Below are 26,704 nucleotides of genomic sequence, written 5' to 3' on the forward strand. Positions count from 1 at the left end.
TAAGGAAGATTCTTGTGATCTGTCATTACTGAATGACAGTGACACCTGGTGTAAGACCACAGTACTGTCCTTCACACTCAGATTAGACTACATGGACCAGAACTTAACTCACACGAAAACACCTGCCAATCACCACAGTTCAGTGCGATAAATCTGACAAAAGTGTTCTGTCAAACACACAATGATCCAACTGGTGTAATAACCAATACGGTTTAATGGTATAAACATGTATGGGCACAACAGTGCTGAGGAAAGAAAGAGGCATGGGTTTTGAATGAGACTTTATTACAGCCAGAAGTTTATAATACAAATCACCTTTCAGAATGCTCAGCTACCACCGTCCCGAGCGTGGTTGATATTCTGAGCACTGACAGTAAAATGACATAAAACAGGAATGCATTCAAATTTATCATCTCAATTTTCTCTATTTTGCTATTTTTTTTGACAAATTTTCTTATATGATCAAGGTCTAGTCAAACCATTTCTAGACCTGGCAGATTAATTGTTTTCTTCTTTTTTTAAGAAATAATTTATCATTTTGCGATGTTTTCAGAGTTTTAGGTTTTTCAATGTTTAATATTTTTTTCTCTTTTTCCATCGGTGAAGCAGGTTTCAAAATCCTCTGTAAGACAAAAAAGAAAGAATATGAATGCTTAGACTGCTTTCTATAGGATTTCCTTATCCGAGTTTGTAATAAAACACACACGCACACACCTTAGACGCTGGGAACACCGGCAGGGGTGGTAGACTTCTGAGCTGCCTCCTTGGCCTGGTGGGCCTGCAGCACAGCAACAGCCTCATCCACCTAAAAAAAAGAAAATTAATAAACCACTGCAAATGAAGAATTACCATTTCACTCAGTCAAAAGGCAAGTTAGAGCATGATCAGGAACAAAGATTTTTTTTAATATCAGAAAGGAGAAAATAAAGATGGCCGACATGCTTCCACACCTCAGCCATGTCCTTACCTTTGAGCGCAGCGACTCAGGTGACTCAAGCATGTGGAGAAGTTCTGAGTTGTCGATCTCCAGCAGCATACCAGTGATCTTGCCTGCCAGGCTGGGGTGCATGTTCTGGATGAGGGGGAACAGACGCTCACCTGAAGGAAGAAGAACAGTCATCAACAACCATTAGAAACATTTGAAACCAGACTTTATGTGCCAAATAAATGAAGAATTCTATCCTTTCCCCAGAATCGTTCTGGTCATCTTTGTTCTTCGGAAATCCCTGAGCAGATTATGTACAAACTAGGCAGCGACCTCTGTGGCCAAAAAATGGAGCAGTGCAGAAATGCAGTTCGTGCATGTGATGCCCAACATTACAGCAGAAATAACCCGCTGTTACGGCCTGGTACCAAAAGCAGTTAAGTGTCTGTAGATAATTTCACCATTCCTGAGAACTGTAAAGGATGAATTTGAGGCTCAAGTTCTGCCTGATGGAAAGCACGGTGCCACAGGTGGCTGTCGTAGGAGACTGTAGGCTTCAGCCCGCTGCAGCTCTGTCCAATTATTTGCCAATTTTCAGATTAGCCAGGAGTTAAGAGATGTCTGGCACTGCCAAGATGGCGACGGCCTGAGCTACCGGGAGACACCTAGAGCTTAATTTTGGCTCTTCCGAAACGAACTGGCAATGTCACTGAGAAAGGCTGTGGTACTCACCCAGCATCTGCTTCTGTTCCTGAGGAGGGGCAGCAGCCAGCATGGAGGCAGTCAGGGGCTCTTGTCCTTGAACATGGACAGCAGGCTATGGAAGGAAAACAGATGCGAGTCCAGAGACGGGTTTTAGCCAACTGTGAAAACTACTGACTGCACAACTACCACAACTATTGAGTGAGTTACACAATTCATTTTCATACAGACTGAAAGCAGAGAGCTGGGTATTGATATGCTTACACTGATTGAGATTCAAATTATGCTCATCGATATTGCTGGGTTACTGATTTTGAGATAATGTGTCATAAATCACATGCTTTTAGATTATTATTGGTAAATAAAAAGCCTCATTTGCACACTGACAATGTGGTCAAAATTTTGCTTTGAGGAATTGTTTTTCAAAACGCACATTCCTTACCAAATACCTTTGTTATTTATTGTTTTTAAAAAATTGAAACCAATTTGCAATACCAGAATTTATGAATGAAAGAATTGATTGATTATTGATTTTTTCAGTGCCTTATACTGGGGTTGTGAAAGTCAATATGATGCCTACCTGCTGCATGGGGACCTGTGGCTGAGAGGGCATGTGCTGCTGGGGGTTGCGCACACCAGCAGCGTATTTGTACTGGGGCATGGCACGCACCGGGGCGGCAGTGGCTGAAGCACCGGCAGGGCGTTGGCTGAGAGCCTGTGTGGCTGAGGTGAGGAAGTGAAGTCAAGTGATTAACAGGCACACAGAGGAAAAATAATATATACGTTTCTGTGTTCTGAAAGCTGCAATACTTACGCATGCGCTGGGATGCCATCATGCGCGGCACCTGTGTGTTGGGGGTGGTGGTGGGACGGATGGCATTGAAGGTTTGGGGCCGGGGGGCTGATGGGCGCATAGCATTGGGCATGTTTTGGAAGTCTGAAGAAAGAGGAAACAATGATCCACTTAGTAGGCCAAAGGACAGAACAGCCAAACAAGTTAGTGCAAGTTAGTCACATGGAATCAGGTGTGACATGATGGTTCTACTTACGCTGAGGACGCACTCCTTGAGTGGCCCAACGGGGGCTGGGGCGGAGCTGGGCAAGCTGGTTGGCAGAGTAGTATGCAGCACGATTCTGGGCCTGAGCAGGACAAAGATAATGTGATATTGTTACAGAAATGGTTTACACCAGGGTTTCTAACTCCTAACACAGTTTCTCTGGTTATTTAACTAAGCAACATGATTTCAAGTAGCAAAGAGGGAACGAAATGATCAGATATGCCAATTTATACTTCATGTATACTCAGCAAATTGACCGAGCACGTGAGGGTCTCACCTGAGGTATAGCTGCCATGAAATAGCCTGAGGGTGGGGCAGGCTGATATGGGTTGAGGACGGGGTTGGGCACAGCACGGACTGTGGCCATCCTCTGCATGTACTGGTTGGTAAGATGTGCCTGGCGTTCCTCCTTGCGCTGGGCCAGGGCCACATACAGTGGCTTTGTAGCAACAATACGCCCGTTCATCTCTGTTACAGCTTTAGTGGCCTCCTCTGGGGAAGAGAAGCACACAAAGCCAAAGCCTTTGCTGCGACCACCCTCCATCATCACCTTTGGGAGAAGAAAACAATTAGCATCTATTCGGATTAATTACTGTCGTGTTTACCATAAAATAACATTAAAATCTAAACACAATCCTTATTAAAGCCATGAAACTTGCAAGATTACAAACGAAGTTCTTAAGTCCTTACCTTAGCACTTGTTATGGTTCCGAACGGAGAGAACTCTTTACGCAGACGCTCGTCATCTAGGCCATCATCCAGGTTTTTCACATACAAATTGACACCCTGGTATATGAAAATGAAGATGACATTCTAATTAGTGATGGGCACGAGTAGTTCATTACAAGATCGAGAGATCGCATCAATTCCTTGCGGGCCAATTTGTTTTTCCAAATCTATTTTTAGAACCCAACACATCTTCCTGATTCACAGCAATACAGCCTACCCAACACCTGTTATTCTTAATCAAAACAGTCACGGTTACCCTTTAAGGATTCATTTTTTTCACAACCACGACTTTAAAGCAGTGTTTCCTTACAAAAACTCAATGACATTTGTGTTCTCATTGTGTTAATGATCAGTCCTGCTGTGGAGAACAGGCGCTCCTCTGGCACAAAGGTGGCAGGGATCAGCAACTGCTGCTCTGACACAACAGTCAGTTTTATGTCCCGGTGCCTGTTGGACTTCCACCACTGCAGCGCGTTTTCCTCCTCAGCAAAACGCGTTACAGTGGTGGAAGGCTCACTGAAACAAGCTAGAATGTGTGCAACAAGCTGCAAAATATACGCCTGAAAAACAGGTACATTTAACGTGCACCGACGAACTACTAATATGTTTAACAAAGAGCGGTCGCGTCACTTCAAAGCCGGTGCGTTCGGCATCATGTAAACAAACGGAGCTGCGCACCGGTTTTACTTTACCTGTTTAAAGTGCAGTTTTGTTTACAATGGTTGTGTGTTCCGACACTAACAGACCACGGTCAATTTATTTCACGAGCGAGTAACAGTAGTAAGCTCGCCAGAAACTAGTCAGCTTGTGAGTAACGGTTGTTGGTAAATGCAGTTAGCTCTCAGATTAGCACCTCTTCTGCTTCTTCTCCTCTGGTTAAACACAACATTGGGGCACATGGGAGTACAACCAACACAGACACCAATAGTTGTACCCAGAGACAAACCAGTTGCAGTTCTGGTTGAATTGCTACAACAGAGTAGAAGGCAAACAAACCTGGTATCTGGTCATGCGATCCTGTTTCATCTGCTCAAATTTACGCTTGAGCTCATTCTGGCGCTCCCCTTTCTTCTGTGCACGGCCCACATACACCTGTCTGCCATTCATTTCTTTACCATTCATGTCGTCCACAGCCTGCAATAAGCAACAGACCACAGAAATAAAATAAACAGACGGTGTGTTTGTGTTTACACAAAGCAGTCAGCAGGGGTACAGTGACAAATAACAGCATGTTTCGTTTGCCAATATCCTTGATACATATGACGGAGCAATGTCCCCTAAGAGAACCTTCTGTGCATCTTCGTGTCTCTCGAAGCTGACAAAGCCAAATCCCTTGGATTTGCCGCTCTCGTCAGTCATAACCCGGATACTGAGTGCAGGTCCTACAAAGTACAACAGCCAATCAATACATGTTAACAAGACAAATCACACTGGCAACATGCTTAATCGTAAAAATGTCTCATTAAAATAGCAATGAGACATGCTATGGCATCAAAATAGTTTCAGTGACTTACCATACTTGTTGAACAACTCCCTAAGCTTCTCGTCATCCATGTCCTCCCCAAAGTTCTTGATGTAAACATTGGTAAACTCTCTGGCACGTGCCCCAAGCTCTGCCTCCCTCTCTTTGCGTGACTTAAAGCGTCCAACAAATCTGTTGATGTAAAAAATTGGAACAAAATCACGCACACCCCCGGACAAGACACACCCTAACTCTTTAATTAACATGTTATTCCTCTGACTTTTACTGGAATATCAACGGAAAACTCTTGAGTTTTCCCACCAAAACTGTTCAGGAAAATCCTCCTCTTCTGCATTTTATATTTATTTTCAGAAAGTTAAAAGGCGACTTGACTGTCATCCACCGCTGGTTGCAATGGTGCAGTGTGGGACATTAGTAGTTTTCTTTTTCATTGCAGTATTTTTAACTTTTTAAAGCAGTAAACAGAGTGAATGATAACAGAATCCTGGGCAACAAGTGGACATGGTTCACAACACACAATTCAATAAAGAAACTAGTTATTCTCATATTAATGCATAAACACACACCGATTGGACTGTTGCCTATTTATAATACTGTAAGATGTTGGCTGGGATCTCTCTCATTCTTCATTTGATTGTATCAAAAAAAGGACTTTAGACATGACTGTGGATTTGTGGACAAGATGCAGTTAAAACAAACTTTGATTAGATATAAAATTCAAATGTTAACACGCCCACCCAAAATTTGAGTGTAGCTGCAGTCACACTTACACTTTTCTGTCATTGAGCAACATGCCATTCATTTTCTCAATGGCCCGCTCAGCAGCCTCGTGGGTCTCAAAGTGCACAAAGCCGTAACCCTTTGAGCCATTTTCATCACAAACCACCTTGGAAAGAGGAGATTTGAGCATGTCAAAACAATCCCAAACCGTGCATTTAAAAACACACACACAATCAGTTTCAATCTGGTGCAATCCTTAGTCATGCAAACTAGTGGTCTGTATGTAAAGCACACACAAAAGCAGAGTTGAATAAATGCATGTTGCCCCGCCTACCTTGCAGGAAAGGATGTTTCCAAATGCAGAGAAGGTGTCATAGAGGGCCTTGTTATCAATGGACTTGTCCAGGTTCTTGATGAAGATGTTGCCCACTCCACTCTTTCTCAGTGAGGGGTCACGCTGAGACCACATGATGCGGAGGGGCCTGCCTTTGATCACATCAAAGTTCATGGTGTCCAGGGCCCGCTCAGCTAAAAACAGGCCCCCAAAAATGTTAACACTTATACTGACCAGGTTCAGACATCTGGTTTGCATTTTGACTGCAGCTATAACTACAGTGCTTCATTGGAAACATATAGATGCATGACATGTTCAGTACTTCTATCTGAAATTGCGTCACATCGACGTGCTGACCAAAACACCAGTAGTGCTAATTGCTGCTGTAACATGGCATGTGTAGTTCATCATCAAAATGGAGTCAGGTAATGGCACATTCATGCCTGCTGCAATAGTTGGAGGCAAACCTACCGTCAGCGGGCTGCTGGAAGTTGACATAGGCATAGCCGAGGGATCGGCGAGTGATCATGTCTCTGCACACCCTGATGGAAAGGATGGGCCCGGCCGGGCTGAATTTCTCGTAGAGCATGGCCTCGGTAACGTCTGGGTGCAGGTCTCCCACATAGAGGGAAGCCATCGGATAGCTGGGCGCGCTGGGATTCATGGCAGGAGACGCGTGTTCTCAGGCAGTGCAGCTTACGGTTATTAGCTCGAGGTTTGGGTGACAATTGTCAGCCAAATAAACCCTCTGTGTAAAAGAGGTTCCCTTTCCCTCTTTAATGACTACACGACACTACTGAGAGCGCAGACACATACACTCAATATCTGAACAGTTAGCAACGTGGGCTAGTTAGCTTGACTAGCAAAATGTCGGAGCGTGGCCTAACCGGCGTGGCTCGCAGACAGACACAATTTTGAACCAGTCAGCTAAAAAGATGAATTACCAATAGAAAACGGAGTAAACGGTCTCGTTTACAATGGCAAATAGAATGTCAAAGTCCGTAAAGGTAGAAAGCAGTGGTGAACAGTGTAGCTGGCTAACGTTAATCACCCACGCTTCCAACAATGACGCTAGCTGCTCGGCTCGCTAACGTTCTTCTCGTTTCCGTCTTTCGTTCTTGTTCCAAGGCAGCGTCTTCTTCGCGTTGCTTGAGTTGGCAAATGAAATCCTGCTTCACCGATTTTTTTTTTTCTTATAAAAATATGTCTGCGTGTGCTCTCTAGCTTTTGGTTTGTTTCATAATAATAAAATGTGTGCCGAGACTAGCTCCGGAGCACACCCTACGCAGACGGATTACGGGACTGAAAGGAAGGTCGGTGGAGGTTGTTTCCCGATTCTAGCCGAAACCACGGCGCGTTCACTGTCAGGATTGACGTCACACCTCTCGCGATATTTCACATTTTGATTTGATTTCGAGCATTGCAGATAATTGTATTTCCTCGATATAAATTACATCCTATATATTGGATGTAATGCACTATATTTCTAACAGTAAGAAATGTCCATCTACCCAGAACGGATAAAGATAATAAATATCCATAGAAGTATGGTGGGGACACAGTTAGGAGGCTTACAGGCACAAATCCTTTAAAAGGGCTGTAGTTTTCCACACCACATTGTTTTTGTGATAATAAATCCCCTTCACGACCAAAAAAAAAATTCATACAGAAAAAAGTGTGCCATTGCACATGTGCTCACCTCATAGGTGAATGTGTGCAGTGACATTTTTGAAAACGAGATCTTAATGTAGAATATGATGCCAGCAGCGAGTGGAAACAGTTGGGCCAGGGACTGCTGCGCCTGCGTCCCCTCTTCTTTGAACAACACTCTGGAAGCGTTTGGGAACTGAGGAGACCCGTTTCTGTCATTGTGAAAGGGGAATGTTTTCCACTTCTTGCTTGATGAAGGATTCCAGCCGCTCAACAGTTCAGGCTCTCCTGTTGTATTTTACGTTTCATAATGCAACAAACATTTTCAATGAGTAACGTCTAGACATGTCTGTTTACCACCATAATTATTATCATTGTCATATTCTATCACCCTAGCTGTGCTTGTTTCTACTATTCTGCTGTATTAACTGCCATAACATATAAGTCATATTCACATTACTATAGATATTATTATAGTTACTGGAAGTGTGTCTGTCTCTGTCTTTGTGTCTGTCTTTGTCTCTCTCTGTCCATCTGTGTGTCTTTTCTCTCTTTCTCTCTCCTTTTCTTCCTCCCCAATCGGTGCAGACAGATGTCCGTCTTCCACAGAGCTGGGTCTGTCTGACGTTCCTGCCTGTTAAAGGGAGGGTTTTCGTTGCCACTGTACTCTACGGGGGAATTGTTGGGTCTATGTAAATCATAAATAAGTCATAGGGTGTGTCTTTACCTACTCTGTAAAGTTTCCTGTGATAACTTTTGTTATGATTTGGAACTATCAATAAAATTGAATTGAATAGAATAGACTGCAGACAGGCCAGTTTAGCACCTGGACTCTTTTACCATGGAGTCAGGCTGTTGGTATATGTGCAGAATGGGGTTTGGGTTTGGCATTGTCTTGTTAAAATAAGCAAGGTCTTTGCTGAAAAAGACGCTGTGCACTGGCAGCATGTTGTTTGACCCGTCAGACCACAGGACTGTTTGCCACTTGGCCTCAGTCCATCTTACAGTAAATGAGCTTGTGTCCAGAGAAGGCGGCAGCATATTTGGATCTGGTTTATATACGGTTATATACTCTATGCATTGTAGAGTTCGAAGTGTGATTTGTGGATGTCAACTACACAATCTGTTTTTAATGAACATCACCAACATCCTATATTGGTTTCATACAGAGGTTTCATCAGTCTCTGAATCTTTAAATATATTATGAACTTTATTATGAATTATATTATTATTTTCTGATGTTAAACTCAAACAAAACGGAAGTTATTGTACTTGTCCTCCAGCACCACAGTAAGGAATCTGGGTGTTATTATTGATCAGGATATGTCCTTCAATTCTCACATAAAACTAACGACATGGACTGCATATTTTCACCTGTGTAATATTGTGAAAATTAGGAACATTGTGTCTCAGAGAGATGCAGAGAAACTAGTCCATGCATTTGTTACTTCTAGGCTGGACTATTGCAACTCCTTATTATCAGGCTGATCCAATAAGTCTGTTAAGAGTCTCCAGTTGGTCCAAAATGCTGCAGCTCGTGTACTAACTAAAACAAATCAAAGAGAACATATTTCTCCTGTATTAGCTTCTTTGCACTGGCTACCTGTAAAATCTAGAATAGAATTTAAAATCCTTCTCCTTACCTACAAAGCTCTTATTGGTGAGGCCCTGTCGTATCTTAATGAGCTCATAGTACCGTATTACCCGACTAGATCGCTGCGCTCTGAGAATGCAGGGCTACTCGTCGTTCCTAGAGTCTCTAAAAGTAGAATGGGAGGCAGAGCCTTCAGCTACCAAGCTCCTCTCCTGTGGAACCAACTCCCAAGTGTTATTTGGAATACAGACACTGTCCCCTTATTTAAAAGTAAACTTAAAACTTTCCTGTTTGATAAAGCTTACAGCTAGGGCTTACGAGCCCTTAGCTATGATGTTATTTTTAAGCTGAGTTTGTTCTGCTTAATTCTGCTGCTATAGGCCTAGTCTGCTGGGGGATAATCCTGTTCATGATCCTCTGACCTTCTCTCCTCTCTGTCTGTATCATTCATGTCTCATCAATGCATGTTACTAATTCAACTCCATGTTTGCCACCATAATTATTATCATTGCCGTGTTCTGTCACTCTAGCTGTGCCTGTTTCTTGCTGTATTAACTGCCATAACTTGTAAGTCATGTTACTTTGTGGTTGTTTGCATCTCTGGAAGTGTGTCTGTCTTTGTCTCTCTCTGTCCATCTGTCTTTTCTCTCTCCTTTTCTTCCTCCCCAACCGGTGCAGACAGATGTCCGTCCTCCACAGAGCTGGGTCTGTACCGTGTTCCTGCCTGTTAAAGGGAAGGTTTTCGTTGCCACTGTACTCTACGGGGGAATTGTTGGGTCTATGTAAATCATAAATAAGTCATTGAGTGCTCTTTACCTACTCTGTAAAGTGTCCTGAGATAACTTTTGTTATAATTTGGCACTATAAATAAAATTGAACTGTAGACGATGAAATCCCCAAATGACTATTTGAGATAAACTGTTCCCAGTTAATCACTTAGGATATGATCCATGAGCTGTTTCCTTTTTAGCATTTCACAACTTTTCCGGTCTTTTACCAGTCGAAACTTTTTTTAAACGTGTTGCATCAAATTCAAAATGGACGTATTAAAAAAAGAAAAAGAAATATTGTTTCAACATTTGATACGTTGCCTGTGCTATTTTCAGTTAAATATGGGGTTTTAGTGTTTTGCAATCATCAAACTCGGTCTCTATTAACATTTTACAGTGAGCCATCTCTTTTGGAAACAGGATTGCATTATTTAGGAATGTCAGATAGCATAGATTTCTAAGTTTGGTTCTAGCATTGACAGAGGGGCATTCCTCAGCAGTCCCAGCAGCTGTGTGGACATCTATTGTCAATTCAACACACTTGGCTGGAATTAAAGTGTTCTGCTCTGTGGAATATTACACTCTCCCATTAGGTTTAAGGACACTTGTGTGTTACCTATACATATGGGATCTCAGGTTACTTTGATAAAGACAATGACAGAGTTCAAAATTGCATTAAAATCTAGTCTAATAAAAGTCCTCCTGATAACTAAATGGATCACTGTTAATGTTCATAAAGGCCGGATCATCCATCACTGTCACAAACTGTTATGTAGGCCTTATATTATTATTATTTTATTTCCCTAGAAATAACTCAAATGACAAATGTACGGTAGCTTTTGCTTTTAAAGTCAAACTAGCAGAGGAACTTCAGTGTTGAGCAGCATTTGCTGTATTTCCTCGTCACAATAGAAGTTCTTTTGTAATCCAAGATTTTGAGAATTATGTTAAAATAGAATAGGTTGCTTTGAGTCATATTAGGTTTCTAGATTTTAGTTTGTTACCTGGTGTTTTCTTACCATAAATTGGTGCATAAAAATCCACCTGAATGAGAGAAACTAAATGTTTTTGACAACGTTCTGGAGAACACCAAGACCCTAGCAACAGAAGGGTATTTTTTTAATATGCATTAGACATTTGGGATTTAACTGGTGTGTAGTGAGGAAACAGGAATTGGTGGGTTGCTGGATTAACTATCAAAATATAACAAAACCTATTGGTCTTTGTGGTAAAATAACCATTCCCAAGAGTTGAAAATCATAAACATGAATTATAGATTACTTTGGAGTATAGTCAAAATAGCTGATGGAATCAATATTACCAGTGTAGCATTTCAAATGGACATGTTGAAACTTTATTTTTTTATTCCACTTACATGAAATTCCACATTTCCCCCTAAATAACAGTTATGCTTGGGTGTGCTGTATGAAAATTTGAAAGACAACAAAACTAGCCCCCCCCCCCCCCCCCCCCCCAACAACCATCCTTACATGTCCACAAACTACTTCTTACCAACATGCAGTTTAGGCAAGTATTGAACGAAAAAAGTATAACAAAAGACAAATCAAATAAAAATCTTAATTTGAAAAGGCAGTAACTAGATTAAGCATGTGGGATTTTTTTTTTACTGCCGTGCTCATAAAAACATCAACAAGCTTGTGTGCTCTTTTGTTCTTCAAAGTTTTCTATACCTCGTAATTGATACATAGAAATACAAAAGCAGGTTACCCAAAATAACTAAATAATAAAGAGTAGAAAGTTGAGCAACTGACAGCAAATGGAATGTAACCTTTGTGTTCCAACCAAACTTTGCCTTCGGTCTCCAGCACCCTCCATGACACCACCGTTGTCTTTGCCTCTGCTGTCGTTCCCCCTGCCAGGTACACAAGGTGGGACAAACCGCCCCCTCATCATGTGAAACCACAGATGTATCATCAGAAGATGGTGTTAATCAAGAACAAGACCTTTAACAGGAATGGGATACACACGCTATAACTGTTTTCTGACACTAAAAAAAATCAACCTGCTGCATGTCTGAGAAGTTGCCCTCTCACCCACCACCTCAATAATGCAACAACCCTATTGCTCCCACACAGAAAAGTTCAGCAGACAAACAACCAACCCCATACACTTTACCCCTACACATGGACCCTCCTGCCACACAATTTTAAACTTGCCTCCCCACCCAGCCCCTTTCCCAAGTTACCTCAAAAGAAGGACTAGTAAACCGATAGGAATGAGATGAGTGTTGAGAACTAAATAGAAAAAAGATGGAGAGATTTTGACGACCATAATAATAATAATAATAATATAGTAATAATGATGTGGTCTCAGTATCGATGATCATGATGAACCGGGATGATGGCAGGTAGACAGGGATGACTATGGGGGTCTGGTTCATTCTCTGGTCTCCTCTTGATCCTCTCCCTCAACCTGGTTATCAGAGGTCCACAGCTGAGGAAAGACAGGAGGACAAGGAAAGAAGCAGCGAGAGGGTCAACAAGGAGGGGTAAAGGAAACGAAGAGGGCAAAATCCATTAATAGCTAATCTTAGAATCATCTCGGTAAGAATGGACAGTGTGGGTCTATGTAAATCAGATATAAGGCATAGAGTGTGGTCTATACCTAGTCTGTAAAGTGTCCTAAGATAACTTTGGTTATGATTTGGCACTGCAAATAAAATTGAATTGAATTGTGAGTGTGTCCTTAGTAGGCCCTATGGCATTCTCAGGTTAATGCTGAGCATGCAGATATCAGGACTTCACCAAATGAAATCAAAACTATATACACAGCTAGATATCATTAAAGCCCCTTTCACACATGCACTGCAAACCTGAAATGATCTAGAGATTACCCAGCAGGGCTGTATGTAAGAACGCAAATGTGAATACAGCCTCTCATTCCTGGTGTACTAGCCTATGGGGCGAGGGGCGTGTTGATGACGTTCCTATCATGCGCCTGCCACAAGCTGGGCGAAACAAACCTCTGACAGTGAAGAAGATGGGCAGTTTACACAACGAGGACACCGACGACGAGATACAGGAACTTCTGTCAGTAAAGACCTACATCAAAGTCAGACAATTCCAAAGAACTGCAAGACAACCTGTCGTCTATGACCACATTAAGAACCGGCTTCCTCCTACCACTCTATACGGCGTAGGCTTGGGCGATATTACGAGATTATCACTCAATTTGTTTTTGTGCTTAATGTAGTAGGCTATCAATAAGGCGAACTGCAAAATACGTTTTGACAGTACCTTACTACTATTTGTTCTTTTGAATTCCACTATTAATGTGTGGAAATAATAACCCCTCTGATCCTGGACCAGCGCCCGAGTAACAGTAACCTATAAACTACAGTTCTAAATATCATTGTAGTATATTCAGAACTGTAGTTTCACCTCCCTGGCACTGTCAGCTGGGTCGGATTCCAGGTCTATAGTGTGCATTTATAGCCTAATACGTATAACAAAATATGTAATAAGACAAAATTTGGTGAGAAATGGGCATAATAATGTTAAATGATGCTGATGATTTAACAGTAGCAGACGGTTCTTTTTCTGGCTATTAAATGAAGAGAGAAACAGTCTATGGATGCGTATGTAGATTGGAGCCAGGCTTCGGCTCACTCACTCCATTTTTAAAGCCAAAACAACTGAATGAGAAATAATCAGTAGACCAATCAATACAGAAATTAGTAAATTGCGGTCCTATAATCAACATTATTCTTTTGTACCTACTCTGTAAAGTGTCCTGAGATAACTTTTGTTATGATTTGGCACCATAAATAAAATTGAATTGAATTTTGTGTGCACACAATATGTTAATGTCATTCGAGTTGGTACATGTTTAAGAAGTGGAAACTTACTGTCAAGTTGTCTCTCAGTAGCTGCATGATTAGTGTACTGTCTTTGTACGAATCTTCACTCAGTGCATCGAGCTCTGCAATTGCTTCATCAAAAGCCTAAAGGATTCAAAACACATAATTAAAAAAAAGATGATTGTCTTGAACAAGCTGTTATGTGCTGGTAGTGTGTGTGTGTGTGTGTGTGTGTGTGTGTGTGAGGTCAGTTTGTGTACATGGGTTGTACACTGCGTATTTAACAGCTGTGCAATCAGCCTTACAAGTCCTCACAAGATAAAAATAACATGACATGTTAAATGTTGCATTGCATTGAGTTTGAAGAGAGTTCTGTGATGAACTTACGTTTTTAGCCAGCTTGCAGGCGTCATCAGGTGAGTTGAGGATCTCATAGTAGAAAACAGAGAAATTGAGGGCAAGACCGAGACGGATTGGGTGTGTGGGCTGCATGTCTTCTTTGCTGATATCATAAGCATTTTGGTAGGCCTCTTTTGAGTCTTTAATGATGGCTGAGAGAGGAAAAAAAGGAGCATGAGAGTGGAAAACAAGTGAGTCAAAGACAAAATGAACTTTGTACCAGCCGCAAAACTAGTACCGTTTTAACTTTTTGAGTTTGTGTCTGCGTCATCATGGCAGAATGTGCTCCTGTAGGCATCTACTGTAGCAGGAACTACCACAGAAGAGGTTTTGGGTATTTTGCCAGGTGGTTGTGTCTCTATGGCCAGACTTTGTCAAAGTAATAGCGTCACAACCATGCAAGATACAGTCACAACAACCTACAGGTGTGTAGCTGAGATCAAAATGAAGGCCAAATTCAAAGATGGGCGTGATCTGAGCCGGAGGTATCGTTGTGTGAAGTGGGGAAGGGGCCAGGAAGTCATTGATCTTGGCAAAGAAATAGTCAATAACCTTTCTTAGGGCCCGTCCACACAGAGACGTGTTTCCCTGTAACCGCACATTTTTATCTGGTTTAGTCGACCATCCCCACGCAGCCGGTATTATCGGAGCCTGAAAACAGGATCTTTTTTAACCGGGTCCCAGAGTGGGACGATTTGCCTCTGCTCGTTGAGGACACTAACTGCAGAGTGATTGGTGCTTCAGAGTCCAAAACAGCACAAAAGTCTCCACTAACACCAGAAACAGTGGACACATTTCTCTCTAGGAAACTCTCCAATGTTTGTATTCTCCCCAGCGTCTCGCCGTCTCTTCTTCTCAGTTGTTGGTGTATTTCTGTGGCAGTTACAGCGCCACATCCAGGCCTAGTATTTGTACTACAGCATTTTTAGTCCGTTTACCTGGTTTCATGGGGGCGCAGATTTCTTGAGTCGAGGCCGTGTGGACGGAAAACAAAGAACGGCAGAGAAAAAAAAGGTTGTTTTCGGTCGTGTGAATGTAACCTTAGTGCCAGAGGAGCATACTGTCATACTGCTGTGTCACCATTGAGGAGGCAATGTCATTAAGCCTATCCTGAACTTACAGCTGACGTCAGTAACTTTTCATGGAAAATATTTTTTCATGTTTGCTGAAACTGACCATATCCTGGCATCACAATGAGACAGATGATCTGTGAAAAAGTCCTGTATCTCTACCTGTGGCTTCAGTTCCTATCTGCTGCCAGAGCCCTCTCTGTTTCAAAAACTAGACGGCGTGGATCAAATATGAATTAAGATTGTGTTACTGTATTTCCTATTGCTGGCATGAAGTGGTTTTTGGAAACATTTTCCTGTACTGTTTAGCTGTAAAACGCAAAAGTTTGTGACCAAGTCGAGCCAAAACCAAACCCCTCCCACCTGCTGGACAAACTCTCTCATTACAACTAACTAGTACACTAAAATATGTTTCTACATCTTATACAATTTGGCTAGGCATTGTAGATATCAGTCCTTACAATCCATTGTTAGAGACAGTAAAACATACACGCACAAAAAATGAAAATGAAATAAACTACGACACCACCCCACACAGATGGTATAAAAAGATAGCGCTTACATTGCCTGTCGTCTCCTGTAGCCACCTCAGCCAAGTAGCGGTAGTAATCTCCTTTCATTTTCAGGTAGAAGACTTTGCTCTCTGGTACACTGGCATTGGCAATGAGATAAGTGTCCAAGAGACCCTGTGGCACACAACAAAAAAAGGAAACAGACATATCAGACGGATAGACTTGCTTTCAGACGTAGAAATCAGCAGAAATACCAGATTTGATCATTGATATCATTTCTACAGTAAAAGGGCTCATTTGACCCAAAAGCCACCGCTTATCCACTGACCCCACAAGAGCAGTGGTCATTGTTTCAATTACTTGCAAAGTAGATGTATTTTTGACCTCACATAACTAACCAAGTACAATGTTACATTACAGCATCACTTTACACAACAAAATCACTTTTACACTTTAAAATGGTTAATCTAACTGAAATCAGATAGAATTACTCAAACACATCAGAATGGTGCTTTTTTTTAATGGCCGCTTTGTGTTTCTCCGACATACTATGCGACTATAATAGGGATGTAACAATACAATGAGCTCTTGATTTCATTCACAATAGGATTTTCAATGCGTTTTTTTAAACATCAAAATGAGATTGAAGAGAAATGGTGAGTGAAAAGATCCCTTTTATTAAAACCTAAAAACTCTATTTTGTCTCATCTTTTCCAAATTAAAGAATGCTTATTTCTAGGACAATTCGCTCTGAGGAGCCTGATTCGAACCTCGCAAAATGTGGTTCTGAAACAATGGATTATTCCATTCTGGCCCTGGGGTGCTGAATGTCTGATTTTACATGTAGATGCTTGGTTTCTCCCAATAAACCATGATAAATAGCCTATTAGTCGACTATAGGCAAGACGTGACGAATCAGATTCCACTATGAAAACTTTTTAGTCAGGGACACCCCTACTTATTTCTGAGGTATAAACTGTAAAAACAAACTGTGCTAACGTTAGTTGCAGCATGTTCAGCATTGGGGTGGAGCGGCGGTTTAAGAGCTCTGGTGGGAGGTGAATTCTTTCTTGCACATTTTTTTTACACAGCTGTGCTCTTGTCCATGTTTCCACTTGGTAGTTTTTTAAAAATCAAATGCCAGCCCACTGAACCCAGCAACAACTCCCTTCGCTTGACATCGGTTTCATTTGTAATTGTGCGCGGATAAATTCTGACCGGGCTTAAGTTAACATTCGGGACCATTGGCTCCAGGTTTGTTCCGCTAAGTAATTATATTACAACACAACGTTTCCCCAAAAATTACATTTAAAAAAAGAGAGAATGATCTTTATTACTTTTTATAACTTTCAGTTTTTATTCAAGACCTACCAAAAATTATACTTAAGAATTTTTAACACAATTTAAGGCCTAAACCCCCGCGGATACCCTTTAATCATTTCTCACCAGATCTTAATGAGGGTAGAGTGGGCTGCCTCCAATAGCCTCAGGGCTTGAGCCTGATACTTTGCCTGAGCTACATCACAGATGCTTCAGAGTAGGGCTGGGTGATATGGAAAACAATGTTTTTGACCACATATCTTGATATTGCGACAATATTTTAGGGTTGACCATTGGTTCTTGCAAGTTGATCCAATCATACTCGCCTCTGGAAGCCGCCATCTTGTCGGACTTTGACTGCTCCTCAGTTCCTCTTAACAAAAAAAGGGCATTGATGTGACGTCGGGGGGAGGGATGTGTGTCACATTATCTCCACCATCCAGGAGCTAGGCTAACACAACACGTTACTAGACAAACGTGTGTGGGAGTTCCGTGTGTCTAGCAGAGATAACACCGGCTCCAGGAGTGAAGTGCAGGCAGCATTTCTGATCTATGATTTAAACTGATATTCAACAGTATCATGCTCACAGACTGTGATACAAGGACCCTCACGGGCCGAATCCTCCCGCTACTGCAGATTAGCATCTAGTGTATGTGCCATAGATAGCAGGCTGTACTGCAAGTCATGGTGCAAGTGCGGCTATTTAATTAGCATAAGAAAGCCATTTGTACAGTTGATCGAAGAGCAAACCATCTTGTCACTTAGGGAAACACCACCACACGAATGACCACAGTCCAGGTCCAGATGACGGAGTTAGCATGCTAATGATGCTAATCCTGACAACTAGCCTCTGAGGAGAAGTGAGGGCCAGAGGTTTGCTGTAACTCAAGAGGCCACGCCCCTAATTATTCATAAACATTAAGCTCCAATTTAAAAAAAAAAACTAGCGCGTTACAAAAATATTCACCCCCCTAAGTGTTGTCATGGAGATATGACCTAAACATGAAGACTAAAATGTTTTTGTAAACAAGCCCCAAGTGGGTTTAATTATGCTGGGAACATCAGCCTGTTTAACATGGGGGGTCAATGGGAAACTGCTCTATTGTGCAAACTACGCCTACTGGACCCTCAGAAGCGCTGTTTTTGGCACTACTGTTTTGGATCAACCAGGAAGTCACCAGCTCCCGAGCAGATTGACAGCAAAAAAACGACCAAACCAAAAATAGTTTTCATGTCGGCTCTATAGTGAGAAATCAACAGATTCATTGACCCTGTTTCTCCGCGCAGCGAGTGAGGCAGCAGGTGACAGAGCCCCTGCCCCTCAAAAGGTCTCGTACGGCCCTGCACCACGCATTGATACCTGGTCCGTGGGAAGAACTGGTATGTCTCCTAATAGAATAGCTAGAACAGCCTAGTAACTGTAATGCACCCTTTAAAACCAGAAAAAGACAACGCTATTGCCATCTGTGTGTGTGTGTGTGTGTGTGTGTGTGTGTGTGTGTGTGTGTGTGTGTGTGTGTGTGTGTGTGTGTGTGTGTGTGTGTGTGTGTGTGTGTGTGTGTGTGTGGCGGGGGTGGATGAAATGGTGATGGGGGTGGAGAAAGAGAGGAGAGCGCTCAGCTGAACTCTTGACAAGGAAGTGGGTCACTAACAGAGCGAAGCTTGGTTCTTTCCAACACAAGCATGCATCACTTGACAGCCTCTCCTGAACAGTAGCTGGCAGGAAACAGTGCACCTTATTGGTACTCCACACCAAGTTTGTCAAAATAATCAAAGTATTGATTGCCGGTTTTCTGGGTCAACCTTTCTTTTTCAGAGTAGAAAGAGACATTGCAGTGGTGATTTAACCATGGATTTAACCAGACAAAAGATTAACAACAACAGAGCAAAGCTTGGTGAGCTATTGCCCAGGGGATTCGGCGACCCACGAAGAAGAGCGCAGCCAGAGTGTACGGAGCAAGTCTCCCAGTGAGCAGGTATTTGACGCACTGAGATCAGAGAGGACAGCAGTCAACATCAGCCACCACGGTCATGAATTACTGTTCCACACAGGCTTCTACTCAAAGGGTCAGGAAATATTCCATCGTTCATTCACACGTTCGTAGTTCACTGATAATCTCTGGTATACCTCCATGTCCTTTCCATTCTCATCGGATCTACACGATTCATGTAGGTCACCTATTTTGGTTTCAAAACGGCTAATTTTGAAGTAAGGTGAGTGATTTTCATACCTGATACTTCCACATACTTTGCATTTGTCGTCATCCACCAACTTAAAGTGGCTCCATACTGCACTCCGTTTTGTTCTCTTCATCAGTGGACAGAACTGCTTTGCTTGCGTTTCCGCGCATGCATCAAGTACGCCTGGCGTCAAGCGCGCTCTCACATGGACTGGCGGGGAATTATGGGTTCAAAACGCAATTAATTTATTTTAACCAAGTAATTTCTTTTCAACAACTAATTGATAATCGATTAATTGTTTGCATCCCTAATCAAAGCTATAAAAAAAGCAGATCTACAATTAGATTTTCAACCCAAGTTACAAAAACCAGCACTGTGTGCAGGTCTTTAATTTAAATATGGGGGAACATTTTTTGTGTGAAAGACTTTTTTGCGGTGGTATCAGAAGAGAGATCAACTATCTTCTTTTTATACTAGTATTGTAACAAAGTTACAAAACACTCGCTTTAAAGTGTTAATTTTAGAGCATTATAGACAAAGAGAGCTCCACACTGCCTTTACTTAATTAATTATTCATATGTATAGATCTGGTAGACAGAGGCTTATGTAAGTGCATGAATTTGCTGAATGCTCTTAGACTGATGTGAGGGACAGGGGAAGTCCTCAGATCTGTATGTTGAACTCTGCTACTGGCTAGGGCACAGCTTAAATCACACTAAACCATGGCAGGAATGTTCAAAGTAAATTCAACTATGTAATCATATTTGATTATATCATCCTCTATACTCTTGTTGCAATTAAAAAAAAAAAAACTCAAGAGACTCCCAGAAAAGGCAACAAAAGCAAGTAAAGATGTAAAAACCACAAAGTTCGGAGGAACAGACAATATAGCCATGTTCCTAAAAGAAATGAATAGAACTTGTCATACTGTTTCTGCCACACATCCTTGAAATTTGATGTCTATCAAAGTAAGCATCAAGCCTGACACGCACGCACGCACACACACGTTAACATAAAAATGTTTGCAAACAAGTGTTTACTTGATCAGACTGAGTGAACTGTAAAGAGGCATGCTAACTGGTTAGCCAAGGCTGCATTACGACGTTATGGTGTGTGAATGATTAGATTAGACGATGGGCAGGTAACCTCTGCCATCAGCATGAATGGTTGTGACAAGTAGTGTGAAAGCGCCTTGAGTAGGCTTCAGAAGACTAGAAAGGCACTGTATGGAAGTATACGGTTTAAAACGGAGCCTGCTACAGCCTCCCAAAGACAGTAATGTGGGCTGAGTTCTTAACCTGTGTCTTAAAAAGACAGGGCTCTTGAAAATCTTTATCTTTTCTTCTCTTAGGACATGCTCACAGGAATGTCTGGGCTCCTGAAAAGGTCTAGTGAATGGGCCTTCGAAATCTGCTCAACTCAGCAACGCATGCTCTCTAGCTCTCCTACTAAACACATGCATATAAACTCAGTGACGGGACTACATAGAAATAGGTACACACTTTACATCACGGTACATTAGTATTTATTTCGAACTCCAGCTTTGTTTTTTCCTTTCTTTCCTGGCATCACAATGTATGTGCAGGTCCTGCACATACATTGCTTATAGTTTAGATAATAGCTTAGGTTTAGATCAGTAAATTACTCAGGTCACATGTTTTTTTCCTGCAACAGTTGCATACTATTTTTAAGAGAGTGTTTCCTATGAAAGCAAAATAATACAACGTTTATTTTTGTTGTATTAATAAGTAATGGTGAATATTTTGGTTGAAAATAAAAATGTGGTTATTATTGCTTATAATTGGAATAAACAGGACTATTGCTGGTGCATTTGATTCATCACGTTTGTCCCTCTATATGGCAGCCAGCTTTTCATCCTGCCTTTCGAGTGTGGCCATTCAGAACAGGAATACACATCTTAGGCGTGTTTGGATGGACGACACCCTGTACGGACTAGTTCGCTTCAAGTATATCCCAGCCTTATCCACGCTATACACCCCTCTGCCCTATTTACACTCAACCCTCTCTATTTCGGTCCCCATAAGGCCGCTCGGCCGAAGTCGAGGTCAGCGAGCTAGATCGCTGGTGGCTCAGCTGCTATCATTATAGGATTAGGATATGGTGAGTCACTAGGCAGATAAGGTGTAGTGAGAGTAGGAGTAGGAGAGGGGGTATACGACAACTTGTAATAATATTTTATTACAAACATAGATGCATCGTTAGGATTTTAGTGACACTAACACTCTTAAATACCTTACTGGCTCAGTTCTTTGTTACCCGTATCTGTTCTTTTTCATTACTAAATAATTGCTTAAGAAAAGATTAAACAAGAATAAAGACCCCCAGAGACGCTGAGCGTCCAATGGGCGGGACAAAGCCCAGCATTTATCCAATGAGCGTCTAGTTCGGCTGCAGTGGAACAACCCCCTCTATGCTTCCCCATTAAAGTCAGTAGAAGCTGAGCGTCCGACTGTTTAAAGCGCTGTGGAGCTGTGGGGATGAATGAGAAGGAAGTTGCTCCGGTTACCTGTGATAAGTAGCTGATTCTGAACTAAAGATGAAGGCTTTCTACTGCCTATTTAGTCTAAGAAATCTACACACAGCAGTACATATTTTTTGGGTGACATTTTAGGGGAAGCTGAGCTTCCCTTGCAGTCTTGGAGCAATCACCACTGGTATAAAGCCATCCCTAGTACCTGCTAAGCAAAAAGTGTACAGGTTGGCAGGTCTGGATTAGACTAAATTGATTCATATTTATTGCCCTGCGATAGACTGGCGTCCTGTCCAGGGTGTACCCCGCCTCACGCCCGATGTCAGCTGGGATCGGCTCCAGCCCCCCCGCGACCCCGACATAAGCGGTTGAAGATGAATGAATGATTCATATTTCTCCACCTTTAAACATGCACATAATACAGAGCTATGTACAATTAGTGTTAACCCCATGCTGAGAAATTGTCTATATTCTGACATTGACACTTTGTTATGTAAAAGTGATATGGACACCTATGTTATCTCATCTTTTCTTCACAGACAAAGCAGGAAAGAGTCCCATGAAACGTTGTCAATCTCACCAGCACATCCTGGCAGATCTCTTTCAGCTCTTTCTCAATCTTCTCCAGGTACTCTTTGGCCATGGTCTTCTTCCTTCCTCCTTCGCCGCCCTCGGCGGTCTTCTGCTCAATGCTGGACACCACGCGCCACGAGGAGCGACGGGCACCCACCACATTCTTGTAGGCAACTGACAGCAGGTTACGCTCCTCATTTGATAGCTGGTTACTCTCCTCCGTCACCGCCTTCATTGCAGTAGCCATGTCATCGTAACGCTCAGCCTGTTCGGCAAGCTTGGCCTTTTGCACTAGTTCCTTCTGGGGTGCCTCACTCATGACTGCTCACTGGAAAAAGAAAAGAGGACAGCACGTGGTCAATAACGTGGGTGGCAAGTAGGGGTGTAAGGAAATATAAATATTGTATCGATTCTGACCGTTGGCTATCTCGGCCAGCTCTACTGCCCTAATGAAGCTGTAGTGGGCTCTAGGGGTGCCATATTACCCACCCCTAGTGGACTCTTAATGCTTGTCATGCTAGCTTGTAAGGAAAAAGGCTAAATAATGCTCCAAAGAAATTTTGGCATGAAAGCGGTTTATTGTGTTGTTTAAAGCCCCAATTGCTAGATAGCAATGTTGTAATGCATCTTCAACCATTTGAATCTTCCAGTCCACCAATGTTTGATGTAGTGGTGTGTTCTTTACACTATGAAGACATTCTTATCAGTGTTTCTCATTCATTCTGCAGATTTAAGAACAGAGTTTGGTGTGGTGGCAGAATGGGTTAGGCTTGGTTGACCAAAAATGTAATAAGCCCTCGTTCTCTTTTTAGTTTAGTCTATTTCATTTTTTATCACTGTTCCCAGTTTGAAACTACAGTTTTGCATTTTAAATTTGTAGACATTTGTGTACATTTTGCTTTTGTTGTATTATACAATGACAGTTTGCCAAAAATAAAATGAATATAGCCTTAATAAAGCAATAAATTAGATTGTTCAGGGAAAATCCCTCGTTTAGATTAATCGATAAAATAGCCAGAAATAATTATGGGTGAAAAGTCTAGCGAGATAGCGGAAGTAGCAGATAGCTACTTATTCCCAGTGGCTAACGTAAGTTGCCTTCGATGTATCAAATACAGCTTTGTATTTTTTAAGATATTCAGAATGGATAGTTCAGGTTCTGAAGTAGGGTTGAGGTACGTATCCACAGGAGAAGCAGAGAGTACCAGCACAGAAGCAATGTACTTCTGTGGACGGAGGTAGCAGCTAAAAGTTAAATCCACCCATGCTCTTGTGAAAGCCACCAGACTGCATTGACAAAAACAGTCATTTTACATTGCAGAAACATAGGAGTTGGTGGTCTACTGCTGCCCCAATAGGTTAGTAAGTTATCTTTAAAAACAAACGGAAAAAACAACCCATCGGGGCAACTCCTGTGTCCTGTAAGGTACAACTACTGGGGGGTTTTCCCCAAGGAGTCTGGTGATTGATGAGTGCAGAACAATGGCTTCAGCTCCCCACATGTAAACGTAATCGGGGCTGTTGGTGGCAAGGGAAAAGTTTCTGTCGTCTGTAGCAACAGAGTCAATAAAGTAGCTTAACATGCCTGTGTATGTCATCAAAGGCCACTACTTTAGGTTGTCCTCCATTCCTCTGTGGTAAAAGGCAGAGGGATGATAACAGGATTCTGTTTTTGAGGTGTAACAGCTGATGTTTATTTGGTGGATGGCATCATAACTAAGAAAAATTAACATTTGACAACCACATACGCTGACAGAAACCATATTTTGGAAAAATGTATTTGAGGTATTTTATTCAAGTCCTGTCCACTATGGAGTCACTAGGGGGTGATCCAGATGCGTTGGCTTCACCTCTGGGGAGAGGTCAAGCTGCCCATTTTTACAGTCCATATTTGAGAAAATTAAAGAATGCTTTAATGTTGGGACATACCAACAATAAAGGCTTGTGTTATTTAACAAATTATTTATGTTACTTTGTTAAACAGACCAGTCACCAGCTGCACCCCATGACTATTGTGGACGCTGCATGTAGCTAGCTAAAATGTTAGCTGTAAGCAGGTCAATAGATTATTTTGCTGCCATGTCTACCACAGAGGACAAGTTAGCTGTTGCAATGCGCTGAAAGAACTTCTCTGCTACGACCATTCTGCAAATCATTAGTGCTTAGTCTGCTAGTTGTATCATTGTAAGTTTACTGATTTACAATTTTCAGCTTTTTTTCTTTAGCTCAATGATAACACCTAAAAGGGATTATGATTAACCTGCTAATATGAATTAGCGTCACAATATCCTAATCTAATCTATATATTTTTTTAAATAAAAAACAAAAACTAAAGCTTGGCCTGTGTTCCTTGTTTAGAATTGGCATGTTTTAGGAATATCAGAACATTTTCAGCAGCTGAGATCTCTGCATATTCACAAATGACTGCATTTACATTGTATTTACAATATTGATATTTGGCACTAGTGTATCGATAACATATTGCAAGAGGAAGCAATTCAATATATTCTTGTATTGATATTTTGTCCCGCCCCTAGTGTGGACTTGACACACTCTCACCAACACACAGGAATTCTCATCACTAGATCAATAGCCTGCATCCGTTTGACCAATGCAAAATGGCCAGCGGGGTTCCCAAGAATCAATCACTTTTTTTCCATTCAGCCTGCATGTAATGTGGCGTGTTCAAAAATATACAGACATGCAGAAAAAAAGAAAGAACATTTTAAAACACCCTATACAGAGCTGAACAACCAAATAAACTGAAAAAAGAATATGCCCATCATCATTAAGTGAACAATTTCCAAATCATCAACTTGAGAAATCTTAGAAGAATTTGTCATTCTTGACACACCACACTGGTTCAACATATATTTATTACTTTTAAAAAAAACTGCCTGTATCTGTCAAAAGGGAGGACATATGGTAAACTTCAATGCAGTTAACACAAAAGTGACAGATGTGTACATTAATGTTTTACAGTTTCAGGTTGGCGACTGTGTAGGAATTATAAGTGTCAGCTCTCGGAGGCTTGAAGGCATGATGCAACATGAGCCGTGGGTAAACCAATACACTACAGACAAGTTTCGTAGTAACAGTCCGAGTCTCGTGTGGCTGTGGGGAACTATTCACCGAAAGAACGCGCACTGTCGGTCGGTCATCGTCATATGCATAATAACGCGATCTTGTGTTGCTCGATAGCCTCCAGGGAAAACGCCTTTCTGCTCCCTCCTTCTGCCGTACACACACACCACACCCATCCCTGTACCTGTGGGTCGCCCAACGAGCGAGAACACGGAAACTCAAGTCCGAAATTAAAAGCACATTTGTGTGGTAATGGCAGTATATTTGACGATTAAAATGACATTTCAACTATTACATTTCTGTTCAGCTAAATCGATCTAGTTTGACGAGAAACACAATCCAGCAAGTCAAAAGCAACCGCTATCCTTAGGCCCTCGTGACCAGTTTCCAGTACGGCGCCGACTATTTCCTGAAATAAAGCCGCCCAAGTCAGACAGCTTTTAAGATTTGAATAGGGGTTATACACATGTGTGGCTAAGCTGATAATAATGTGTACATACAATTTCAAACGTTTTTGTTCACCTCGAACCGAAAATGTATTAGCTTGGTTGGTTCGCGCGACGCCAAAGGCGTGCATCTGGGTGTAACGTGTTATGAATCACTTAGTCTCGTATCGATAGTTTTGCTAAAGTTAACGTATTAGCCTACTCGGTACACTATATTACCATGCCATGGCTGTTATTGTACCAGGCTGCTACTGTCGAGAAAAGTAACGTTATTACAGACGATCAAAATAATGTTACCCGTAAAATTAACATTTAGCATAACGTTACACGCGACCGCTTTGATTCCTCTGACACAATATATTCCAATCACAGCTGCCCAACCTTAGATATTTTAACGACCGACATGCACACTTAACATTTAGCATAATCTTACAAAATGACTTCAGTTAACAGGTTTTAACATTTGCAGTGAATACCAGAGTATCAGAGATTCAACCATCGACCTGACCCGCCTTCAAACGTTAAGTCTGATGTTCCATTTTAACACCAGACATTAGACATATCCCAAACTGTAGCTAAGCTAGCCATTGTTCTTTGGTCGGATGCTTGTCGCCGCTACACTCAGCCCCACAGTCAATTGGAGGACATGCGCTTCCATTATTACTATATTTTACGCTTAGTTAAGAGAACTAACGATACATTGGACACGCGTAAAGGTGCAGTTTAAAAAGCTTTAAAAAGTCCTTCCATACCTGAGTACTAGCCGATAGCAGTGATTTCGGTGTTCCAAGCTACAGCTGATTCTCAGCCCGACCCGTCTGTCTGAATCGGTCTGAATGCAG

The 26,704-nt window shown here is 41.8% G+C and overlaps 2 protein-coding genes across 2 annotated transcripts; both read right to left on the minus strand.

The window, feature by feature from the left end:
- Positions 1-268: 268 nt before the first annotated feature.
- Positions 269-7,271, minus strand: LOC310950754 (polyadenylate-binding protein 1A). Its single transcript, XM_083918736.1, has 15 exons — positions 6,423-7,271; positions 5,952-6,145; positions 5,668-5,783; positions 4,929-5,068; positions 4,702-4,796; positions 4,411-4,548; positions 3,376-3,471; positions 2,963-3,235; positions 2,677-2,767; positions 2,442-2,564; positions 2,208-2,350; positions 1,658-1,742; positions 968-1,098; positions 715-805; positions 269-622 (listed from the first exon to the last, which is right to left on the minus strand). Exons 1-14 carry the CDS (start codon positions 6,613-6,615, stop codon positions 716-718), a joined length of 1,908 nt encoding a protein of 635 aa, XP_083774862.1. The 5' UTR covers positions 6,616-7,271; the 3' UTR covers positions 269-622; position 715.
- A 4,170-nt stretch (positions 7,272-11,441) lies between these two features.
- On the minus strand, positions 11,442-26,704 carry LOC310950377 (14-3-3 protein beta/alpha-B-like). The gene is made up of 6 exons (XM_083918146.1): positions 26,615-26,704; positions 22,340-22,660; positions 15,817-15,940; positions 14,173-14,336; positions 13,834-13,929; positions 11,442-12,419 (listed from the first exon to the last, which is right to left on the minus strand). The coding sequence occupies exons 2-6, from the start codon at positions 22,649-22,651 to the stop codon at positions 12,363-12,365; spliced, it is 753 nt and encodes a 250-aa protein (XP_083774272.1). The 5' UTR covers positions 22,652-22,660; positions 26,615-26,704; the 3' UTR covers positions 11,442-12,362.

Source organism: Echiichthys vipera (genome assembly GCF_963691815.1).
Source record: "Echiichthys vipera genome assembly, chromosome: 8".
NCBI lineage: Eukaryota > Metazoa > Chordata > Actinopteri > Perciformes > Trachinidae > Echiichthys > Echiichthys vipera.